The 20,044-nt window shown below is 53.5% G+C and overlaps 1 protein-coding gene across 1 annotated transcript; it reads right to left on the reverse strand.

Annotated features, from left to right (window-relative positions):
- Positions 1-810: 810 nt before the first annotated feature.
- On the reverse strand, positions 811-18,071 carry FEZ1 (fasciculation and elongation protein zeta 1). Its single transcript, XM_059488343.1, has 10 exons — positions 18,025-18,071; positions 12,663-12,983; positions 9,390-9,486; positions 8,408-8,509; positions 7,099-7,315; positions 5,185-5,456; positions 4,271-4,351; positions 3,820-3,895; positions 3,302-3,367; positions 811-974 (listed from the first exon to the last, which is right to left on the reverse strand). Exons 2-10 carry the CDS (start codon positions 12,935-12,937, stop codon positions 958-960), a joined length of 1,203 nt encoding a protein of 400 aa, XP_059344326.1. The 5' UTR covers positions 12,938-12,983; positions 18,025-18,071; the 3' UTR covers positions 811-957.
- Positions 18,072-20,044: the final 1,973 nt, after the last annotated feature.

The raw sequence follows: 20,044 nt of genomic DNA on the forward strand, positions 1-20,044 counted from the left end.
ACAAGCTCCAATGGGATTTTGCCCACTAATGAATGATGAATACCCCAAACCAATGATACACACCCCAAAATGAGCTGTTCTCTCCAAAAATGTGTGATTCTCCCCAAGAAGCTCCCCCAAAGTGTTCCAGACAACCCCAAAATGAGCGATGGTCTCCAAAAATGAGGGATGCTCCTCAAAATCAAGTGATGACCCAAAAGGGGCTAATTTCTCCCTGAAATAAGTGATTCTCCCCCAAAATGGGTGCTCACCCCAAAAGGAGTTGTATTCTCCAAAAATTCTCCCCCAAAATGAGTGACATGCCCCCAGAGGATGCTGTCCCAAACTGGTCCTTGTGGAAATGAGTGACTTCTCCCAAAATAACTGAATTTGCCCCAAAATGGACAATACTCTGCAAAAACGAGCAACAACCCCCAAATTAGGCACTCTTCCCCAAAATGAGTGACAAACCCCAAAACAGAGCAATTCTCTCCCAAATGGAAGAGATGGAAGCCCCCCTGTCCCTTAATGAGCCATTCCTAAATAATGGGTTGATTTTCTGGGTGATGTTTGCACAATTTTTAGCAGAAAATGGGATCACAGAAAAGTGAAAAAAATGGGAAAAATCCCCAAGAATGCAATTTAATCTGAATTTCACCCCTCTGATGGTGGCAGCTGCAGCCAGCAGCTCGTTAGCCAGAAGTTTGTGTTTTTTAGAGATCCCAGAATATTAATGAGCTAAGTCTATGTTGGGATTTTTTGCTTAAAAATATAATTTTCCTATCAAAAAGTTGCAAAGGAGCAAGGGGAGACACAGACACTGGACACCAGTTGCCTAATTAACGTCAGGAATTCTTTATTCCCAGCTGTGCAAAGGGGGAAGTGCAGGGTGGGGCAGCCACGGGGGGGTGACCCTTTTTCCTGGGGTTTGGCCCCGCTTTGGAGGCGCCGGGGTGGGAGTGTGGGGGCAGCACCGCGTCAGGTCGGGCAGAGCACTGCAGAGAGAGACACACAGAGAGAGAGAGAGAGGGGCTGGGGCACTGCACGGGGGCACCCAGGGTGCAGGGAGGCAGGAGGGTGAAGGAGGATGCATTGGAATGCACAAGCAAGCACAGGGATGCAGGAGGATGCATTGGAATAAAGGAGGATGCACAGGGATGCACAGGGATGCAGGAGGATGCATTGGAATAAAGGAGGATGCAGGAGGATGCACAGGGATGCAGGAGGATGCATTGGAATAAAGGAGGATGCAGGAGGATGCAGGAGGATGCACAGGGATGCAGGATGATGCACAGGGATGCAGGAGGATGCATTGGAATAAAGGAGGATGCACAGGGGTGCAGGAGGATGCATTGGAATAAAGGAGGATGCAGGAGGATGCACAGGGATGCAGGATGATGCATTGGAATAAAGGAGGATGCAGGAGGATGCAGGAGGATGCACAGGGATGCAGGATGATGCACAGGGATGCAGGAGGATGCATTGGAATAAAGGAGGATGCAGGAGGATGCACAGGGATGCAGGATGATGCACAGGGATGCAGGAGGATGCATTGGAATAAAGGAGGATGTAGGAGGATGCACAGGGATGCAGGAGGATGCACAGGGATGCACAGGGGTGTGTGGGGAAGCATGGAGGGGCATTGGAATGCAGGAGAATGCACAGGGATGCATAGGAATGCAGGAGGATGTACAAGGATGTACAAAGATGCATTGGAATGCAGGAGGATGCAGGAGGATGCACTGGAATGCATGAGCAAACACAGGGATGTACAGGGATGCACAGGGGGGTGGGGGGAAGCATGGAGGGGCATTGGGATGCATGAGCATGCACAGGGATGCACAAGGATGCATGAGCATGCACAGGGATGCATGAGCATGCACAAGGATGCATGAGCAAGCACAGGGATGCACAAGGATGCAGGAGGATGCACAGGGATGCAGGAGGACACACAGGGATGCACAGGGGGGTGTGGGGAAGCATGGAAGTGCGTTGGGATGCAGGAAGGTGCACAAGGATGCACAGGGATGCAGGATGATGCACTGCAATGCATGAGCAAGCACAGGGATGCACAAGGATGCAGAAGGATGCATTGGAATAAAGGAGGATGCACAGAGATGCAGGAGGATGCACAGGGATGCATGAGAAGGCACAGGGGTGCACAAAGATGCACGAGGATGCACTGGAATGCAGGAGGATGCACAGGGATGCACAAGGATGAAGGAGAATACAGAAGTGTGCATGGGGATGCATTGGAATGCAGGAGGATGCACAGGGATGCACAAGGATGCAGGAGGATGCATTGTGATCCATAAGGATGCACAGGGATGCACAAGGATGCACTAGAATGCATGAAAATGCACTGGGATGCATGAGGATGCACTGTGATCCAGGAAGATGGATCCAAACATGCACAAGGACGCAGGAGGATGCATTGGAATGCATGAGGATGCACAGGGATGCAGGAGGATGCACTGTGATCCAGGACGATGCACAGGGATGCATTAGAATGCAGGAGGATGCACAGGGATGCATGAGGATGCATTGCAATGCAGGAGAATGCACTGTGATCCAGGACGATGCACAGGGATGTAGAAGGAAGCAATGGAATGCAGGAGGATGCACAGGGATGCAGGAGGATGCACAGGGATGCACAGGGATGCATTAGAATGCAGGAGGACAAACAGGGATGCAGGAGGATGTATTGCAATGCAGGAGGATGCACAGGGATGTAGAAGGAAGCAATGGAATGCAGGAGGATGCACAAGAATGCACAGTGCAATGCTGCACGAGGGTGCACAGTGACACACAGGGCTGCACTGGCTGCATGTGCATGGACAGTGGTGCCCAGGGGTGGCCAGGGGCTGCACAGGGACACAGGAGAGTGCACAGGGACAGCCAGGAGGGCACAGGGACACACGAGTGTGCCCCACATGCACAGGGGTTCAGGAGCAGAAAGGCTGCATGAGTGTGAATGAGGCACCTGGGCACATGAGGGTGCAGAAATGCTGCAGGAGACTGCACAAGGGATGCAGCAGGAACAGGAAAGGGATGCACAAGGGATGCACACACAGAGCTGTGCACGGCAGGAACACGAAGGACACAAGAGGACTCAGGAGGATGCACAAGAGATGGACAAAAGGGGTGTGGGAGATGCACAGGGATGCACAAGGAGGCCCAGGAGATGCCCAGATGGATGGGGATGCCCAAGGGACACACAAAGGATGCAGTGGGAGGCAGGAGGGTGCAGAAGGATCTGTGGGGGAGGCCCAGAGCTGCAGAGGAGCTGAGTGAAGGATGCACGAGGGGCAGGAGCAGGTACCTTTGAGGATGTAATCCGTGAGCAGAGTGGGCACCTTCTCATTCCCCTCCTTCATGGCAAACAGGACTGTGGGGGAGAACAAAGCTGTGAGCCTGGCCCTGCTGCCCCCCAAATGCCCCTTTTTGTCCCCCAAACCAGCCCCACAGTTGCCATACCATTGAGCCACACAAACAGGACCAAAAAGGAATTCCATCCCCATTAGCCAACCTGTGCCAGTGCAGAATGGGAGATTTACCCCCAAACCAATCCTGGTATAGAGAGAATAAACCGGGGGAGGTGTTGGCTGCCAACCAGCTGTGCTGCAGTGATGCAAACCGGGGATTTTCCCCACCAGGTGGGTTTGTTGCAATGATGATGCACCTTAAACTGCCCAGGCTGCAATGATGCAAAATATGCCTCAAACTGGTTGTGCTGCAATGATAGCCCAAACTGCAGCCACTGAAGCAAAGCAAAATGTGCCTTTGTGTCCCCAAAACATGTGATGGTGACCAAAACCAGCAGCTTGAATGAATACTCACTGTTGGTGAGCATCTGCAGGTCCTCAACAGAGGGTGGTGAGCCCTTCTTCTCATAGGGAATCACCGTGTTCAGGTACTGCAAAAACAAAAGCCACCCCAAAACCCACACAGATGGCACAAAACTAGTTTTGCATTGTCTTGAGACAAATTAGTGGAAAATTAGAGTATTTCTGCAAGATTCCTGCAATTGCAGTTAATTTGCAGGTATTTTGGGGAATGCTGAACTAACTGGGTGCTGCAAGCTCCACCCAAATCCATCCCTCCTCAGAGAGGACTTTTTGGGGTGAAAACAGGTAATTTTTTCAAGAGGGGTTACTAGGGTGTAGGGGATGGAGCAGGGTTGTAAAATGAAGATTTTAACAGGGGGTTGGGGAATGCAGGGGAATGGGGAGATCAGGGAGGAGGAATGAAAACAAACAGATTTGGGCAATTTTGGGGGGAAAAAGGGCACCTGCTTCTCGTTGGTGGTAGGGCCAAAGGTCTGGCGCAGGCTGGAGTGCAGGATGCTGGAGATGCCCTCCATGCTGAAGCGCTGGGGACACAACCAGGTGTCACCCTGTCACCTCCCAGGGCAGCGACATCAGCCCGGCACCTCCCCTGCCACCAGCACCCCCCACAACCCCCTGCCTCCCACATCCACACCCTGCCCACATCCCTGCACCCTGCTCCATACCCATCCCATATCCCTTTGTGTCCCTGCTCCAAGTGCCCCTGTCCCTACATTCCCCCTGTCCTGTATCCTTCCTATGCCCCTCTGCCCCATACTGTCGCTATTCCCATCCCATAATCCCATCCCATTATCCCATTATCCCATTATCCCATTATCCCATCCTGTCCCATCCCTCATCGCCTTGCCTCCATGTCCCTCTGCCCCACCCTGTCACTATTCCCATCCTATGCCATTATCCCATCCCATGCCATTATCTCATCCCATCCCATTATCCTATCCCATCCCATCTCATTATCCCATCCCATTCCATCCCATCGATTGCCTCACTCCCATGTCCTTCTGCCCCACCCTGTCACTATTCCCATCCCATTATCCCATCCCATTATCCCATCCCACCCCTTCATCCCCATGTCCCTCTGCCCCACCCTATCACTATTCCCATCCCATCCCATCATTCCATCCCATCCCATCCCATCCCATCCCATCCCATCCCATCCCATCCCATCCCATCCCATCCCATTATCCCATTATCCCATCCCATCCCATTATCCCATTATCCCATTATCCCATCCCATCATCCCATCCCATTATCCCATCCCATCCCTCATCCCCTTGCCCCACCTTGTCCCCACATCCCCCCACTCCCCCCTGGCCCCGGGTCACCCCTGTCCTGTCGGTGCCCCCCCGGTGCCCACCTTTCGGGGCATGCTGCCGCCGCGCTCGGAGCGCGCCCCTTGCAGGCTCAGCCCCTTGTCCCTGCGGCGGCGCCGGGCGGCCTCTCGCTGCTCTCGCTGCTCGCCCTGCACGGCCAGCAGCGCCCCGATGAACGCCGTCTTCACCTCCTTCTCGAAGGCCAGCTCGTCCCGCCGCGCCAGCTGCGCCACCAGCTCGGCCGAGAGCGCCCGGCTCGCCGCCTCCGCCCGGCCCGCGGCCGCCAGCAGCTCCCGCGCCGACAGCCGGCCCAGCCCTGCCCGGGCAGAGAGCCCTGGTGTGCCGGGACATCCTGAACATCCACCCCAGCCCTGCCCGGGCACAGACCGGCTACTGACCCGGGATATCCCAACAGCCACCCCAGCCCTGCCCGGGTACAGACCGGCTACTGACCCGGGATATCCCAACAGCCAGCCCAGCCCTGCCCGGGTACAGACCGGCTACTGACCCGGGATATCCCAACAGCCAGCCCAGCCCTGCCCGGGTACAGACCGGGACATCCCGACAGCCAGCCCAGCTGTGCCCGGGCAGAGAGCCCTGGAGTGCCGGGACATCCTGAACATCCACCCCAGCCCTGCCCGGGCAGAGAGCCCTGCTGTCCCGGGACATCCCAACAGCCTCCCCAGCCCTGCCCGGGTACAGACTGGCTACTGACCCGGGACATCCCAACAGCTGGCCCAGCCCTGCCCGGCTACAGACCCCTCGTGTCCCGGGACATCCCCAACAGGGGCTGGAGGGACTCACAGCCCGTCTCGTTCCACCTCCCTGCCATGGCAGGGACACCTTCCCCTGTCCCCAGGCTGCTCCCAGCCCTGTCCAGCCTGGCCTTGGGCACTGCCAGGGATCCAGGGGCAGCCACAGCTGCTCTGGGCACCCTGTGCCAGGGCCTGCCCACCCTCACAGGGAACAATTCCCAATTCCCAATATCCCATCCAGCCCTGCCCTCTGGCAGTGGGAGCCATTCCCTGTGTCCTGTCCCTCCATCCCTTGTCCTCAGTCCCTCTCCAGCTCTCCTGGAGCCCCTTCAGGCCCTGGAAAGGCTCTGAGCTCTCCCCAGAGCCTTCTCCCGGCCTGTCACCCCAGCAGAGGAGCTGCAGCCTTTGGGGCATCCCCGTGGCCTCCTCTGGACTCGCTGCAGGCAGTGCCATACATGGGGAAAGGAGGGAATGCCTGGTGCAGTCAGGGACACCCCAGTGCAGTCAGTGAAACACACACTGCAGCCAGTAAAATGCATCTCTGCTCAGCGAGATGGGCTCTGCATTTTCTGAGACAGCAAGAGATAAACCCAGAGTGCAATTACTGATATGCTCAGAGCCATAAATGATGTGCCCAGAGCAATTAAGGGACTTCTGGCACCATTAGTGACATGCAAGGTGCACTCAGTGATATTCACAGTGCAATTAGTGACAGGCAGGCTGTGATTAGTGACATGTATGGTGCAATTAGTGACATGTGTGGTGCAATTAGTGACATGTGTGGTGCAATCATTGACATGCATCATGCAACCGGTGACATGTATGGTGTGATCATGGACATGCATGGTGCAATGAGTGACATGCACAGTGCAATTAGTGACATGGTGTGATTGGTAACCTGCACAGTGAGATAAAGAGCAGAGCAATGAGTGAAGTGCCTGGGCCTGCTGGTGACACAGCCCACGCCAGCAGTGACAAATCTCACGTGCATGGAACCCCCATGCAGAACACAAAGGCTCCTGGTGAACCCCACGTGCCTTTCCACACCAGAAGCCACATCCCTGTGTTCTTCACAGTTTTTGCCAAGAGCCCTTCTGGCCAAATCCCAGAGCAAGCCAGCACTGAGGCCTGGAGAGACTCAGTTGTCCAATTTGGTTGGAATTGTCCCCAAAAAGTGACTGGCCTGGGCTTTGCTGGCCGTACCTTCGTGGGAGCAGTTGTTGTTGAGGGCAGGGGAGAAAGCATGCAGCTCCCGCAGCACGATGGGCTCCGTGCCCCCACCACCACCTTTGCCTTCAGCATCAGCCTTGGTTTCTTCCTCCTCCTCCTCCTCGTCCTCCTCCTCCTCTTCCTCTTCACCCTCGGGGTCAGCCTCGGGGTCGGGTGAACTCTGCATGAGCTCCTCCAGCTCCTCGATGACCTGTGGGGCGTCAGGGACCTCCATGTGCACCTGCAACTGTCCTGCACCTTGCACCCCACACCTGCAACTGTCCTGCACCTTGCATCCCACACCTGCATCCTTCCTGCACCCTGCACCCCACACCTGCAACTCTCCTGCACCTTGCACCCCACACCTGCATCCTTCCTGCACCCTGCACCCCACACCTGCAACTCTCCTGCACCTTGCACCCCACACCTGCATCCTTCCTGCACCCTGCACCCCACACCTGCAACTGTCCTGCACCTTGCACCCCACCCTTGCATCCTTCCTGCACCCTGCACCCCACACCTGCAACTGTCCTGCACCTTGCACCCCACACCTGCAACTGTCCTGCACCTTGCACCCCTCACATCCTGCACCCACACTTGCAACTGCTCCTTTCATCCTGCACCTGCATCCTCTATCTCCATCCTCCATCTGCATCCTGCTCCCTCCATCCTCCATCCTTATCAGCATTCTGCATCCTCCCCTCCATCCTGCATCTGCATTCTGCTCCCCTCCTCCTGCATCAGCACCTGCATTTACATCCATCTGTACCCTGGGTCCTGCATCTGCATCCCACACTCCCACCCACATCCAAATCCCACATTCCATGGGCACTGGGGATCTGCACCCACATCTAAATCTGCATCCTGCACCTGGCTGCATCTGCTCCCTGCACCCACCTCCTCCTCCTGCATCCTGCAACTGCACATGCACCTGCATTCTCTATCCTGCATCCACACCCTGCTGCTGCCTTCACCTCCCCCTCACCACATCTGTACCCCGCATCCTGCACCCCACATCTGCATCCTACACCCCACACCAGCACCTGCAGCTGCCTCCCACCTCTGCACCCCACACTTCCATCCTTCCCCCCACGCCCCCATTTTGTACAGCAGCACCCACAGCCCACCTTCCCACGTGCACCCAAATCCCTCATCACCCCCACAGCCCACACTTCTGCCTACATCCACGCTCCAGGTCCTGCATGCCCCACCCCAAAATGTTGGGATTTGCCTTTTTCCTGTGCTTTCAGCTCGTGGCCATGGGCTGAGGTGGCCAAGCCTGGCTTTTGGTGCCCATGGGTACCTGCTCAGCTGTCAGCAGCGGCTCCTCATTGATCCCAGAGTCCTGCTCACTCCTCTCAGTCAGCTCCTCTTCCTCTTCCTCCTCCTCCTCCTTCCCACCGAGCTGCAGGAGACACCACAGGCCCAGCCTGGTGTGGGCATGGCCCCAGCAGGGACAGAGCCACAGCCCTGGCACGGGGGGACATGGGGACATCGGGGGTACTGCATGGAGATGCTGGACGGGGATGTTGGACGGGGCTTTGGGCAGGGACAATGGGCAGCTCTGGAGGGGCAGATGTTGCAGGAGATGGATGGAGATGTTGGACAGGTCCTGGATGGAGATTGTAGGATGGAGCCATGGAGTAGGGAGAAGTCAGGGAGAAGTCCAGGTGTGCTGGATGGAGGTGCTGGATGGAGAGTGGGGTTGGACACGCTCGGTGGAGACACAGGGGATGCTGGAGCTGGGGGCTGGTGGGGCTGAATGGGAGAGGTCTGATGGAGACACAGGGTGGGGACACCAGGTGGAGATGTGGCAGAGGGGAACACCACCAGAGAATGGATGGATGGATGGATGGATGGATGGATGGATGGATGGATGGATGGATGGATGGATGGATGGATGGAGATGTTGGGTGAGGAGGCATCTTCTTTTTCCCCACCTTCACCATATTTTTTCACCTTTTTAGCAGAAAACAACCTAAGGAAATTATCTTCTCTTCCCCCTTCAGCAACACATCCAAATGGGTTCAATTCCATGGATATTGGGACATTTTCACAACCCCAAAAGCAGCTACTGACAGCACAAATTTACTACAAATGAAAACTCATTTTCTACCCCCAAAACCACCCACCCCACCCATGGCATGGGGGCAAACTGGCACAGACCAGGGGCTAAACCAACCCTTTGTGGGTGGTTTGCAGTGCATGATGGTCACTGAGCCTCGGGGCTGACTGACAGCTGTCAATCACAGCCAGGGGACCCTGTGGGGATGTCACAACCCTACCTGGGGGTCGGTGCCATCGAGGGCCTCGGTCCCAGGGATCTGCCAGGGCCGGGGGGAGCCCCGGGGGGCAAAGCCATCAGTCAGAGCATCCCAGACCCTGCAGGGAGGCGGGTGGTCAGTGCTGATCCCAAAATGCTGCATCTCAGAGACACAGCCCAAAAATGGCACACCAAAATGCTGCAAAACACCCTGAAATGCAGCCCAGAAACTTCCTGAAATGCAGCCCAGAAACATCCCAAAATGCAGCCCAGAAATATCCCAAAATGCAGCCCAGAAACATCCCAAATGCTGCCCAGAAACAACTCAAAATACACCCAGAAACATCCCAAAATGCAGCCCAGAAATATCCCAAAATACAGCCCCGAAACACCCCAAAAATACAGCCCAGAAATATCCCAAATGCAGCCCAGAAACATCCTGAAATACAGCCCAAAAATATCCCAAAATGCAACCCAGAAACAACCCAAAATGCAGCCCAAAAATATCCCAAAATGCAGCCCAGAAACAACCCAAAATACACCTCAGAAACATCCTGAAATGCAATCCCAAAACATCCCAAAATGCAGCCCAAAACCATCCCAAAATGCAGCCCAGAAATGTCCCAAAACTACCTCCAAAAATCCCCAAACACCACTGACACGCCTGAAACATCCCAAACCACCCCAAATGATATCCTAGAAAACCCCAAATGCTGTCCTAGAAGATCCCAAAGCTTCTCAAAACAGCATCACTAAATCCTGCCCTGAAATACCCCAAAGCACCAAAAAATGCTTACCCAGCACCTGAGATGCCCCCTAAATGTCATTTTGAAATGTTGCTATCAAAATACTCCCAAAGGCCACAGAAATGTCCCAAAATGTCTCTAAATGTCCCCAAATGCCACTCAAAAACATCGCCACGCTGAAGTGGCACAAAACACCCCAAAATTCTGCCCTGGAATATTCCAAACTGTCCCCAAATGCTCTTCTGAAACACCCCCAAAATGCCACCCTGAAATACCCCCAAAATGTCATGTTCCAACCACCCACTCCCCTCACTGAAATACCCCAGAAATCCCAAAATGTCACTTTTCAACACCTAGAAATACCCTAAAATGCTTTTCTGAAATAGTGACCAAAAGAGGAGAAATTAGAGAAGGAAAAGAGAGGAAAGAGGGCAAAAAAGGAAAAGGGGAAAAGAGGGGAAATGAGAAAAAAAAGGGGTAAAGAAGATGGAAAAAGGGGGAAAGGGGAAGAAGCGGGGGAAGGAAAATTTGGGTAAAAGGGAAGAAATGGATGAAAAAATGAGAAAAGAGGGAAAAGAAGAAAAATGGTGGGTAATGGAGAAAGAGGAACAAAAGGGAAGAAAGGGAAAGAGGAGATAATAGGGAATAGGAAAAGAGCCAAAAGAGGAAAAAGGAAAAATCAGGAGAAAAGGGAAATGGAGAAAAGGAGAAAATGTAAGAAAAAAGGGAGAATGAAGGGGAAAATGGAGAAAGGGGCAAGGAAAGCAGAGAAAGGGAAGAAATGGAGGAGAAAGACAAAAAATGGGAAAAAATAGCTGAAAAGTGGCAACATTGAGAAAAAGGCCAAAAATGGGAGAAAAGGTCAAAAATGGGGGAAAGGCACAGAAAAAAATTAGAAATTTTCTCCCTATCTCAGGCAAATCCCCCATTTTCCCACCAGAAATGATGGGTTCAGTCCAATTGGTGCCTGAAAATTGCCCCAAAACCATTTGTCCCTTTTCCAGCCCCAAAACTGCTCCTTTTTGGGATTTATTCTATTTCCCTTTTCACCAGGGCTGAATTCCCCTTGGAATTACAGATTTCACAAAGGAACGCACAAAAAATGCAGATGTCAAATCTTAAATACTTACTTTTTAAACAAAGCACTGCAAATTAGTAATTATCCCCCCAAATTTGATTTTATTCCCCCAAATTTGATTTTTTTTTTCCTCTGCTCTTAAAGGACCAGCACCCCACAGGGGCAGGCCAAGACCAGCAGTGATTTCTGAGTTAATTATGGCAAGAAATGGTTAAAAACTCTGGAAATGCATTGCCTGTGAGGCCATGGCCCCTCCCCCAGCCTGCACACAGGGCTCATTCAAAGAAGACTAAAAAAAAAGCCCTGTTTTGCCCAAAGTGACCCAAAAAAGACACAATAAGTGGCACAAAGCGGCGACAGCGCGGCAGCCCTGGCGCGCAGCCAAGCTGCATTTTGCTCTCAAAAATCACGAATTTGTCCAATTGCAAAAATCATTGCAACCTCAGTGGGTTTGGGGAAAAAATCCAAACACAAACCAACAGATTTGGGGCTTTTTGGGTTGAATGTAACCCCTTTGTTTGGTGAGAATGAGGGTTAGTGATTTTGGAATAATACAGATTAAATAGATAAAAAATCCACTAGAAATGTGAGAGTGTGAATCATCAGGAGGAAAAATGCCAAGGATTTGCAGGAAAAAATGGCATTTTGGAACAAAACAAGGTTTTTAATGAAACTGTAGGATTTAACACAAAGGCACAATAATAATTGGGGAGCCTGGGGGGGAATTTCACCCTAGGGAATTTTGGCATCCCCTAGCATGGTACAGAGGGGTCTACTCACTCCTTACTCAAGGTTTATGCTCAACCCCTGGGGCTTTCCTTGCACAGACAGAGCTTTGGCTCCTTGCAACGTGGCATGGGACACGCTGTTCTTCCTCCTCATAGGCTGCTACTCCAGGGACCTCACACAGCTACTCCAAGGATCCTACACAGCTACTCCAAGGATCCTACACAGCTACTCCAAGGTGCTGTATGATCACAGCACAGTCCAGGTGCTGATTTGCATGTGATAGGCTCATAGAAGAGCACAAGGAGGTCTAACAGGCAGTGGAGTGATGTTACTCATAAGATACTACACCACTACTCTGAAGTGCTACACAGTCATGCTGTGTGCACGCTCTGGGAAAGGGGAGGGTTTAATGACCCTTACAGGATGCGTGCAGGCTCGAGGGTGGCCTACTTACAGGATGCTACACAGCTACTCAAAAGATACTACAGGGACACTCAAAAGATACTATGCAGCTACTCAAAAGATACTACACAGCTATTCCACGCTGCTGCACTGTGCTGTGACGCAAGGGGCCAAGCTGATGTGAGCTGTACCTTGCAAGGTGGCACGCAGACCCTTACTCACAGGATACTACACGGAGTATGGCGCGGAGCACGGCCGTGCTGCGGTGCTGGGAGGCTGCCTGCCCTGTGGGGGGGTTCAGGGTGGGAAGAGGCCCCAGGAGCAGGGGGGCTTTACTCACTCCTCGTCCTGCAGGCGCTCCTCCTCCTCCTGCGCCTGCAGCCGGCTCCGCACGGGCGCCAGGCCCTCGGTGGCGGCGTCGTAGTTGCGGAAGCACACGGTGAGCTTCTCGTCAAACTCCTGCACCAGGTCCTCCATGGACTTGAAGCTCATCATCTCGGCAGAGAAGCTCTCCAGCTCGGCCAGCGCGGGGTCCGCGGGGCGCGGCGGGGACCCCCCATCGTCCGCGGGCCCCTCCTCGAACTCCTCCTCCAGGCTGACCAGCGGCGCCTCCATCCCTCACACGGCTCTGCTGCTGCTGCTGCTGCTGCTGCTGCCTTAGCTGCAGGGACAGGGCACCGTCAGGCACCGGGCTACTAGCTGGTTACAACAGCCAGCTGCCTGTCAGGCACCGGGCTGCTAACAGCTTACAACAGCCAGCAATCCGTCAGGCACCGGGCTACTAACAGCTTACAACAGCCAGCAATCTGTCAGGAACCAGGCTACTAGCAGGTTACAACAGCCATCTGCCTGTCAGGCACCGGGCTACTAACAGGTTACAACAGCCAGCAACCCGTCAGGAACCGGGCTACTAACAGCTTACAACAACCTGCAACCTGTGAGGCACTGGGCTACTAACAGGTTACAACACCCAGCAACCTGTCAGGAACCAGGCTACTAGCAGCTTACAACATCCAGCTCCCCATTCCCTCAGGTTACAACGCCAAGCTTCCTGTTCCATTCCCTCACCAGGCTTCTAACAGGTTACAACACCCAGCTCTTTGTTCCCTCAGATTACAACATCCAGCTCCCTGTTCCCTCACCAGGCTACTAACAGGTTACAACATCCAGCTCCCCATTTTCTCATCAGGCTACTAACAGGTTACAACACCCAGCTGCCCGTTCCCTTCACTGCTGCCAGGGCTGTTACACAACCAGCAGTATCTCTGTAGTATCCTGGTAGTATCCCAACAGGATGTGCTACCTTCAGAAGAAATATTCTGATATTGTGGCACTACTCTAGCGGTAATTTCATAGTTGCAACAAAGTGTTCATAGTGGTCCAAGCAGCTCAGTGCTACCCTGACAGTTTGTAAAAAATGTGATGCCACTATCCATTTGCCTGGAGTGGGAGTATCTTAGTTGTATCCTTATACCATATTGTCAGATAAATGGTCAACCCTTTTCTGACCCAGAGATGCGGTAACTGAGAGATGTTTTAAAGACTTTTATTCCATTTTCAGTCTCCTGAGCAGGGTGAGACAATACAGATGTTATAATTCACACCATCACGATCAGAAGCCAACTAATTACAATAATTTCCTAATCACAGTACACTATAAGCTTTTCTTGGCCTATCAGCTTTAGCCACCTCTGTTACCCCATCTCTGAAGCAGAAAAGGTTTTAATCTGACATTATATCACTGCTAAGCAAGTGGCCTGAAAGTACCAGCAATGTGCTGCCAGCACCCCAAAAATGTGAGTGTTGCCCGTATGGCATCCCAGAATTCTCTTACCATGACCTTTGCTAGTGCCCTTGTGTAGCATCTTGGAAGTATCCTACAGATAAGTGCACTTTACTCCTGAGAGTATCCTACTGCAAAATGACCCATCCTGAGAGTATCCTACTCCAAACTGAGCCCTGTCCTGAGAGCATCCTACTGCAAACTGACCCATCCTGAGAGCATCCTGCTGACCCCTATCCTGAGAGTATCCTACTGCAAACTGACCCCTGTTCTGGGGCGTCCCACTCCAAACTGACCCCTGTCCTGAGAATATCCCACTGCAAACTGACCCCTGTCCTGGAGCATCCTACTACAAACTGACCCGTCCTGAGAGTGTCCTACTGCAAACTGACCCATCCTAGAGCATCCTACTCCAAACTGACCCCTGTTCTGGGGCATCCCACTGCAAACTGACCCATCCTGAGAGCATCCTGCTGACCCCTATCCTGAGAATATCCTACTGCAAACTGACCCCTGTCCTGAGAATATCCTACTGACCCCTGTCCTGGAGCATCCTCCTGCAAACTGACCCCTGTCCTGAGAGTATCCTACTGCAAACTGACCCATCCTGGAGCATCCTACTCCAAACTGATCCCTGTCCGGAGAGTGTCCCACTGCAAACTGACCCCTGTCCTGAGAGCATCCTACTGACCTGTCCTGAGAATATCCCACTGCAAACTGACCCCTGTCCTGGAGCATCCTACTACAAACTGACCTGTCCTGAGAGTCTTACTGCAAACTGACCCCTGTTCTGGGGCATCCTACTGCAAACTGACCCATCCTGAGAGCATCCCACTGCAAACTGACCCCTGTCCTGAGAGCACCTCGGGAGCTCTGTGATAATATCCTGGTAATGTTGTATCCTAGCAATGACCCTGTAGTATCTTAGTAGTGCCTCATTAGTAATACTCATTAGCATTAGCAATACATTTGCAATTAGTCAAGGGATATTTTGGAGTGTTATCCTGATAACATCTTAGCAACATCCTGGTAGTGCCTTTGTGCTACACTGAGAGTATCCTAGTAGTAGCTCAGCATTGAGTAGCTCAGCATTGTCCTGATGTTGTACTAGCACAGGCAGAAATATCCTAATTCTGTCAGGAGCATCCCAAGAGCACGCTGGTGCCCTGATAGTATCACAGTAGTAGATAAGGAGTGTGCTGATAGGATCCTAGTAGTAGTGTAATGGGATCCAGCTGTTATCTCAGTGTGTAGGTGCTACTGTGGTGTTATCCAGGTATTTTCCTACTGCCCGGTAACCACACTGAAAGCAACCTGAACGTATCTTGGGAGGAACCGTGTGTGAGCTGCTCCAGTGTGAGGTACTCATACTTCATGTGAGTACCTCAGTATTGGCTCTGGATGTATCTTAGTAGCAGCCTGATAGTACCTTAGTGGAGCTTTTACAGCATCCCAGTAGCATCCACAGAGTATCCTGAGAGTAGCTTAGTGCCACTCTGCAAGTGCCTCACTGCTGTCTGCAGAGCAGCCTGTCCACATCCTGCTGAACTCGTGACATCCCAGCAGCACCTGAGAGCATCTCAGCTGTGTCTTGGTAATATTTCACTACTCCCTTAGGAGATTACTGAGAATATCCTAGCAGTAGCCTCAGAGGAAGCAATGAGTAACTCAGTAGTAAGCCAGGAGCAGCCCAGCACAGGTGTCAGCACCCCAGCTCACTGCCCAGCCTGGCCATGCTCCCTGGGGAGGCAGCACAAACATCACAGCTCTGGGGCAAACCTGCCCAGAAAGGGATTTCAGTCACACACCCCATGCACGTGTGCCCCACTGGTGCCCCGAGCCCTGCAGCACACGCCCTGTGCATGCACACCCTGCACGTGTGCACCTGCAGGGGAGCCCAGCCCTGCACACACCTACAGCACACACAGACACACAGACAGACACACAGACACACAACAGGGCCCTGTGCTCCCTGTGAACACGCATGCCATGCACAGAGACATGCAAAGCACACACACGGAGCAGTGCATGTGTGCACAGAGTGTCTGCAGACAGCTGCATGTGTGCTGCAGTGGTGCACATGTGCTGGGCTGCACACACATTCACCCCCACGTGCCCCAGTGCATGCACATGAAAGTCTTTGCACTCACACATCCCCACATGTGCAAGCACGCACACCTCTGCAAGCACACCCCCCCAACAGTGTCTGTGTGTGCACACCATGCACTCATATATCCCCACGTGCAATGCTGTGCACACACACACAGAGTGCACCCCAGTGCATGCCTGCATCCCCTCACACACACTGTGCACCACTGTGCACTTGTGCATTCCCACACATGCACCACGGACCCCACAGCAGCAGCTCCAGGCCCCACACACACCTGCACATCCACGTGCCTGCACGTGTGCCCCTGCAGCTGCACATGCACACCTTCACATGCACACATCTGCATGCACACACATCTCCACACACATCTGCACATGCACACACATCTGCACATACACACAGCCCTGCATGCACATCTGGACACACACACACACATCTGCACACACATCTACACACACACACACGCTTCTGCACAGACACACATCTGCATGCATACACATCTGCACACACACACATCCCTTGCACACACATCTGGACACGCACATCCCTCGCACACACGCACATGCCTTGCACAGACATCCCTCGCACACGCTCAGCCCTTAACACGCACGCACATCCCTTGCACGTGTACATCCCTTGCACACACGCACACCCCTCGCACACACGCACATCCCTTGCACACACGCTGAGCGCTGCGCACACACGCACATGCCTTGCACACATATCTGCACACGCACATCCCTCTCACACACACACACACCCCTTGCACACACGCTCAGCTCTCGCACACACGCTCAGCCTTTACACGCATGCACATTGCTCACACACACATCTGGACATGCACACCCCTCGCACACACACACATCCCTCACACACACGCACATCCCTTGCACAGACATCCCTCGCACACACGCACACCCCTCGCACACACGCACATCCCTCGCACACACGCACACCCCTCGCACACCCCTCGCACACACGCACACCCCTCGCACACACGCACATCCCTCGCACACACGCACACCCCTCGCACACCCCTCGCACACACGCACACCCCTCGCACACACGCACACCCCTCGCACACACGCACATCCCTCGCACTCACGCACACCCCTCGCACACACGCACACCCCTCGCACACACGCACATCCCTCGCACACACGCACACCCCTCGCACACACGCACATCCCTCGCACACACGCACATCCCTCGCACTCACGCACACCCCTCGCACACTCGCCGAGCGCTGCGCACACGCACACAAACACTCGCACACGGACCCGCCCTCGCCGCGCTCGCCGCCCCTCCCTGCGCCGCCCCTCAGGCGCCCCCCCCGCGTCCCCAGGACCCCCCAGGCCGCCCCCGCAGCGTGCGAGCGCAGCCGCTCCTGCACGGCCCCGCACGGCCCCGCACGGCCCCGCACGGCCGCTGACAGCGGCGCGGCCCCGGCCCCGCTCCCCGGCCCTGCCCGCAGCGTCAGCCCGCGGTGCGCTCCAACGCGACACCCCCGCAACAGCCCCGCAACACCCGTGCGACCCCCGCAAGGACAGCATCGCCCCCCCTGTAAGGACAGCATCGCCCCCACTTTAAGGACAGCATCGCCCCTGCTCCCCCCGAACCCCGCACCCTCCATCGCCCCCCCAGCCCCGCACCCTCCGGCAGCCCCGCATCCCTCGCCGCCCCCCCATTCCCGCACCCATCTGAAGCCCCCCCAGCCCCCCTGCACCCCCCATCCCCGCACCCACCTGCAGCCCCCCTGAAGTCCCCACAGCCCCCACAGCCCCCAGGCCCCCCCGGCCCCGCACCCACCTGCAGCCCCGCATCCTCCGCTCCGCGCCGGGGGGTGCTGCGCCCGCACTGCGCAGGCGCGGGGGAGGACCGGTGACGTCACCGCGAAGGGGGATGCGGATGGTGGTCAAGGGAGCCGTGACGTCATCGCTCACCCCGGGGGGGGGCTCCGTCCTTTTATCTGTCCCCAAAAATCCCTTTGAACCCCCGCTCTGTCCATCCATCATTTATACGCGCGGGTCTGTGTGTCGCTGACACCGAGGGAGAAAGGGAAAACCTCGCTGAAACCATGGAAATGACAATGGGAATTTACAGAGAGGAAATGGGAAAAAAGATTACATAAAGGTCGAGTCATATATCCGAAGATCTTTTCTTTTCTAAAATAAAACAATTAAAAATTATAAAACAAAAATAAAGGGAATTAGAAAATAAAAATCCTTTTTCCTCTTGAAAATATAAAATAGTAATCCCAAGAAATGAGCAGCTTTTTATAATAATTTTATTTCAGCTTTAGTTTTTAAAATTTATTAGCAATTTTAAAAATTGCTTTAGATTAATGTAGTCATGTATGCTGGGCGGTTGGGGTTTTTTTCTTTTCTTTCCTGTTTTTGGAGGGGTTTTTTGTTTTGGTTTGGTTTTGCGTGTTTTTTTGTTTTGTTTTTGTTTTTGTTTTTTGTTGTTTTTAAATTTTTTTTATTTTGTTTTTGGTTTTGTTTCTTTTTTTTTTTAAATCTGGGTTCAGTTCATAGCCAAGTGAAATATCTGGGCTTAAGCTCAGTTTCCCAGATCTCTGCTCCTGCAGCTGCCTGCTCCTTCTCCATGCTGGTTTTCCATGCAGCAGAACAGGGGAAAGGTTTCTCCTCTGGCTCATGGCTTCAAGTTGTTAATATTAAGGAAAAAAACCTGAAAAGAGTCTGTGGAATGGTTGTTGTTAAGTTTGATGAAATTTTGCCAAGCCCTGGCTGGAGCCCCGCGTGCTTTGGCTCGGTGCCGGAGAAATCCTCGAATGCCAGAAAGGTTTGGGCTGGGAAGGACAAGGACCCTAAAGCTCATTTTGTTCTCAGGCTTGGACCAAGTTGCTCAAAGCCCCATCAAACGTGGCCCTGAACACTTCAGGGGATGGAGAAGCTTCTGTGGGATACAGGTGCCAGGCCTGCCCACCCTCACAGGGTGGAATTCTTCCCAAAATCCCATCCGGCCCTGCCCTCTGTCATTCCTTGGTTCTGTCTCTCCAGGCCCTTGTCCCAAGTCCCTTGGGTGTTCCATGTCATGTTAGCCCGGCAGGATCAGTCCTTCTCACACCTGAAAGTACAAACTGACAAAATAATGACAAAATCCTGCTCAGGGGACAAAATAATGACAGTATTTTGATCAGGGGACCACATGAGGAAACGCTTGGGCAAACAATGAACAACACTGCCCAGCATTTACAGGGATTAAATATTCACATTCCTGACTCAACGTGGCAAGGACCAAGGCAGGAGGGTGCATTTTTAGATACTGACGATTGGGGTCTCTTCTGTTCTGTTATTTTTCACTTACATTCTCATGTTTATCTCTCCTCATTGGTGAAAGTGGAATGGATAAAACTGAAGGGGATGTAGCTCATTTTGGAGTGTCTGCCCTGTGTCACTGTCTCAAACTCAGCCAACACTGCAGCTGGGGCTTTGGGAGGATTCTGGAGCTCATCCTGACCCAGCTGCCCCTCGGCAGCTGCCTCTCCACCCTGCCCCCTGCCTGCCTGGGCACCAGGGAGCTCCTGGAGCTTGTCCTAAGCCTGGGGGAGCTCCCACAGCTCCCCAGTGTCACAGGCACAGCTGGGGTGCACTGCCTGTGCCTCTGCTCCAGTGTGGGAAATGGATTGGTAGAAAATTGTGGCTAAAGAAACAATAGGCCAAGAAACACTTACAGTGTTTTGTAATTAGGAAATAGTTGGCTTCTGATTGTGATGGTGTGATTGTAACATCGGTATTGTCTCACCCTTGTCATGAGACTGAAAATGGAATAAAAGTTTTTAAAACGCCCCTCAGTTACCCCATTC

The sequence above is a fragment of the Ammospiza nelsoni genome, chromosome 24, assembly GCF_027579445.1.
Source record: "Ammospiza nelsoni isolate bAmmNel1 chromosome 24, bAmmNel1.pri, whole genome shotgun sequence".
In the NCBI taxonomy this organism is placed as follows: domain Eukaryota; kingdom Metazoa; phylum Chordata; class Aves; order Passeriformes; family Passerellidae; genus Ammospiza; species Ammospiza nelsoni.

Excerpts from the sequence above, each read along its gene's own strand:
- FEZ1 (XM_059488343.1), bottom strand. The coding sequence starts at position 12,937 with ATGGAGGCGCCGCTGGTCAGCCTGGAGGAGGAGTTCGAGGAGGGGCCC. Across the intron at positions 9,487-12,662 it reads GAGCGCCTGCAGGACGAGGA|GGTCTGGGATGCTCTGACTG; the intron begins GTGAGTAAAGCC and ends GCCTCCCTGCAG. Across the intron at positions 8,510-9,389 it reads TCGATGGCACCGACCCCCAG|CTCGGTGGGAAGGAGGAGGA; the intron begins GTAGGGTTGTGA and ends TGTCTCCTGCAG.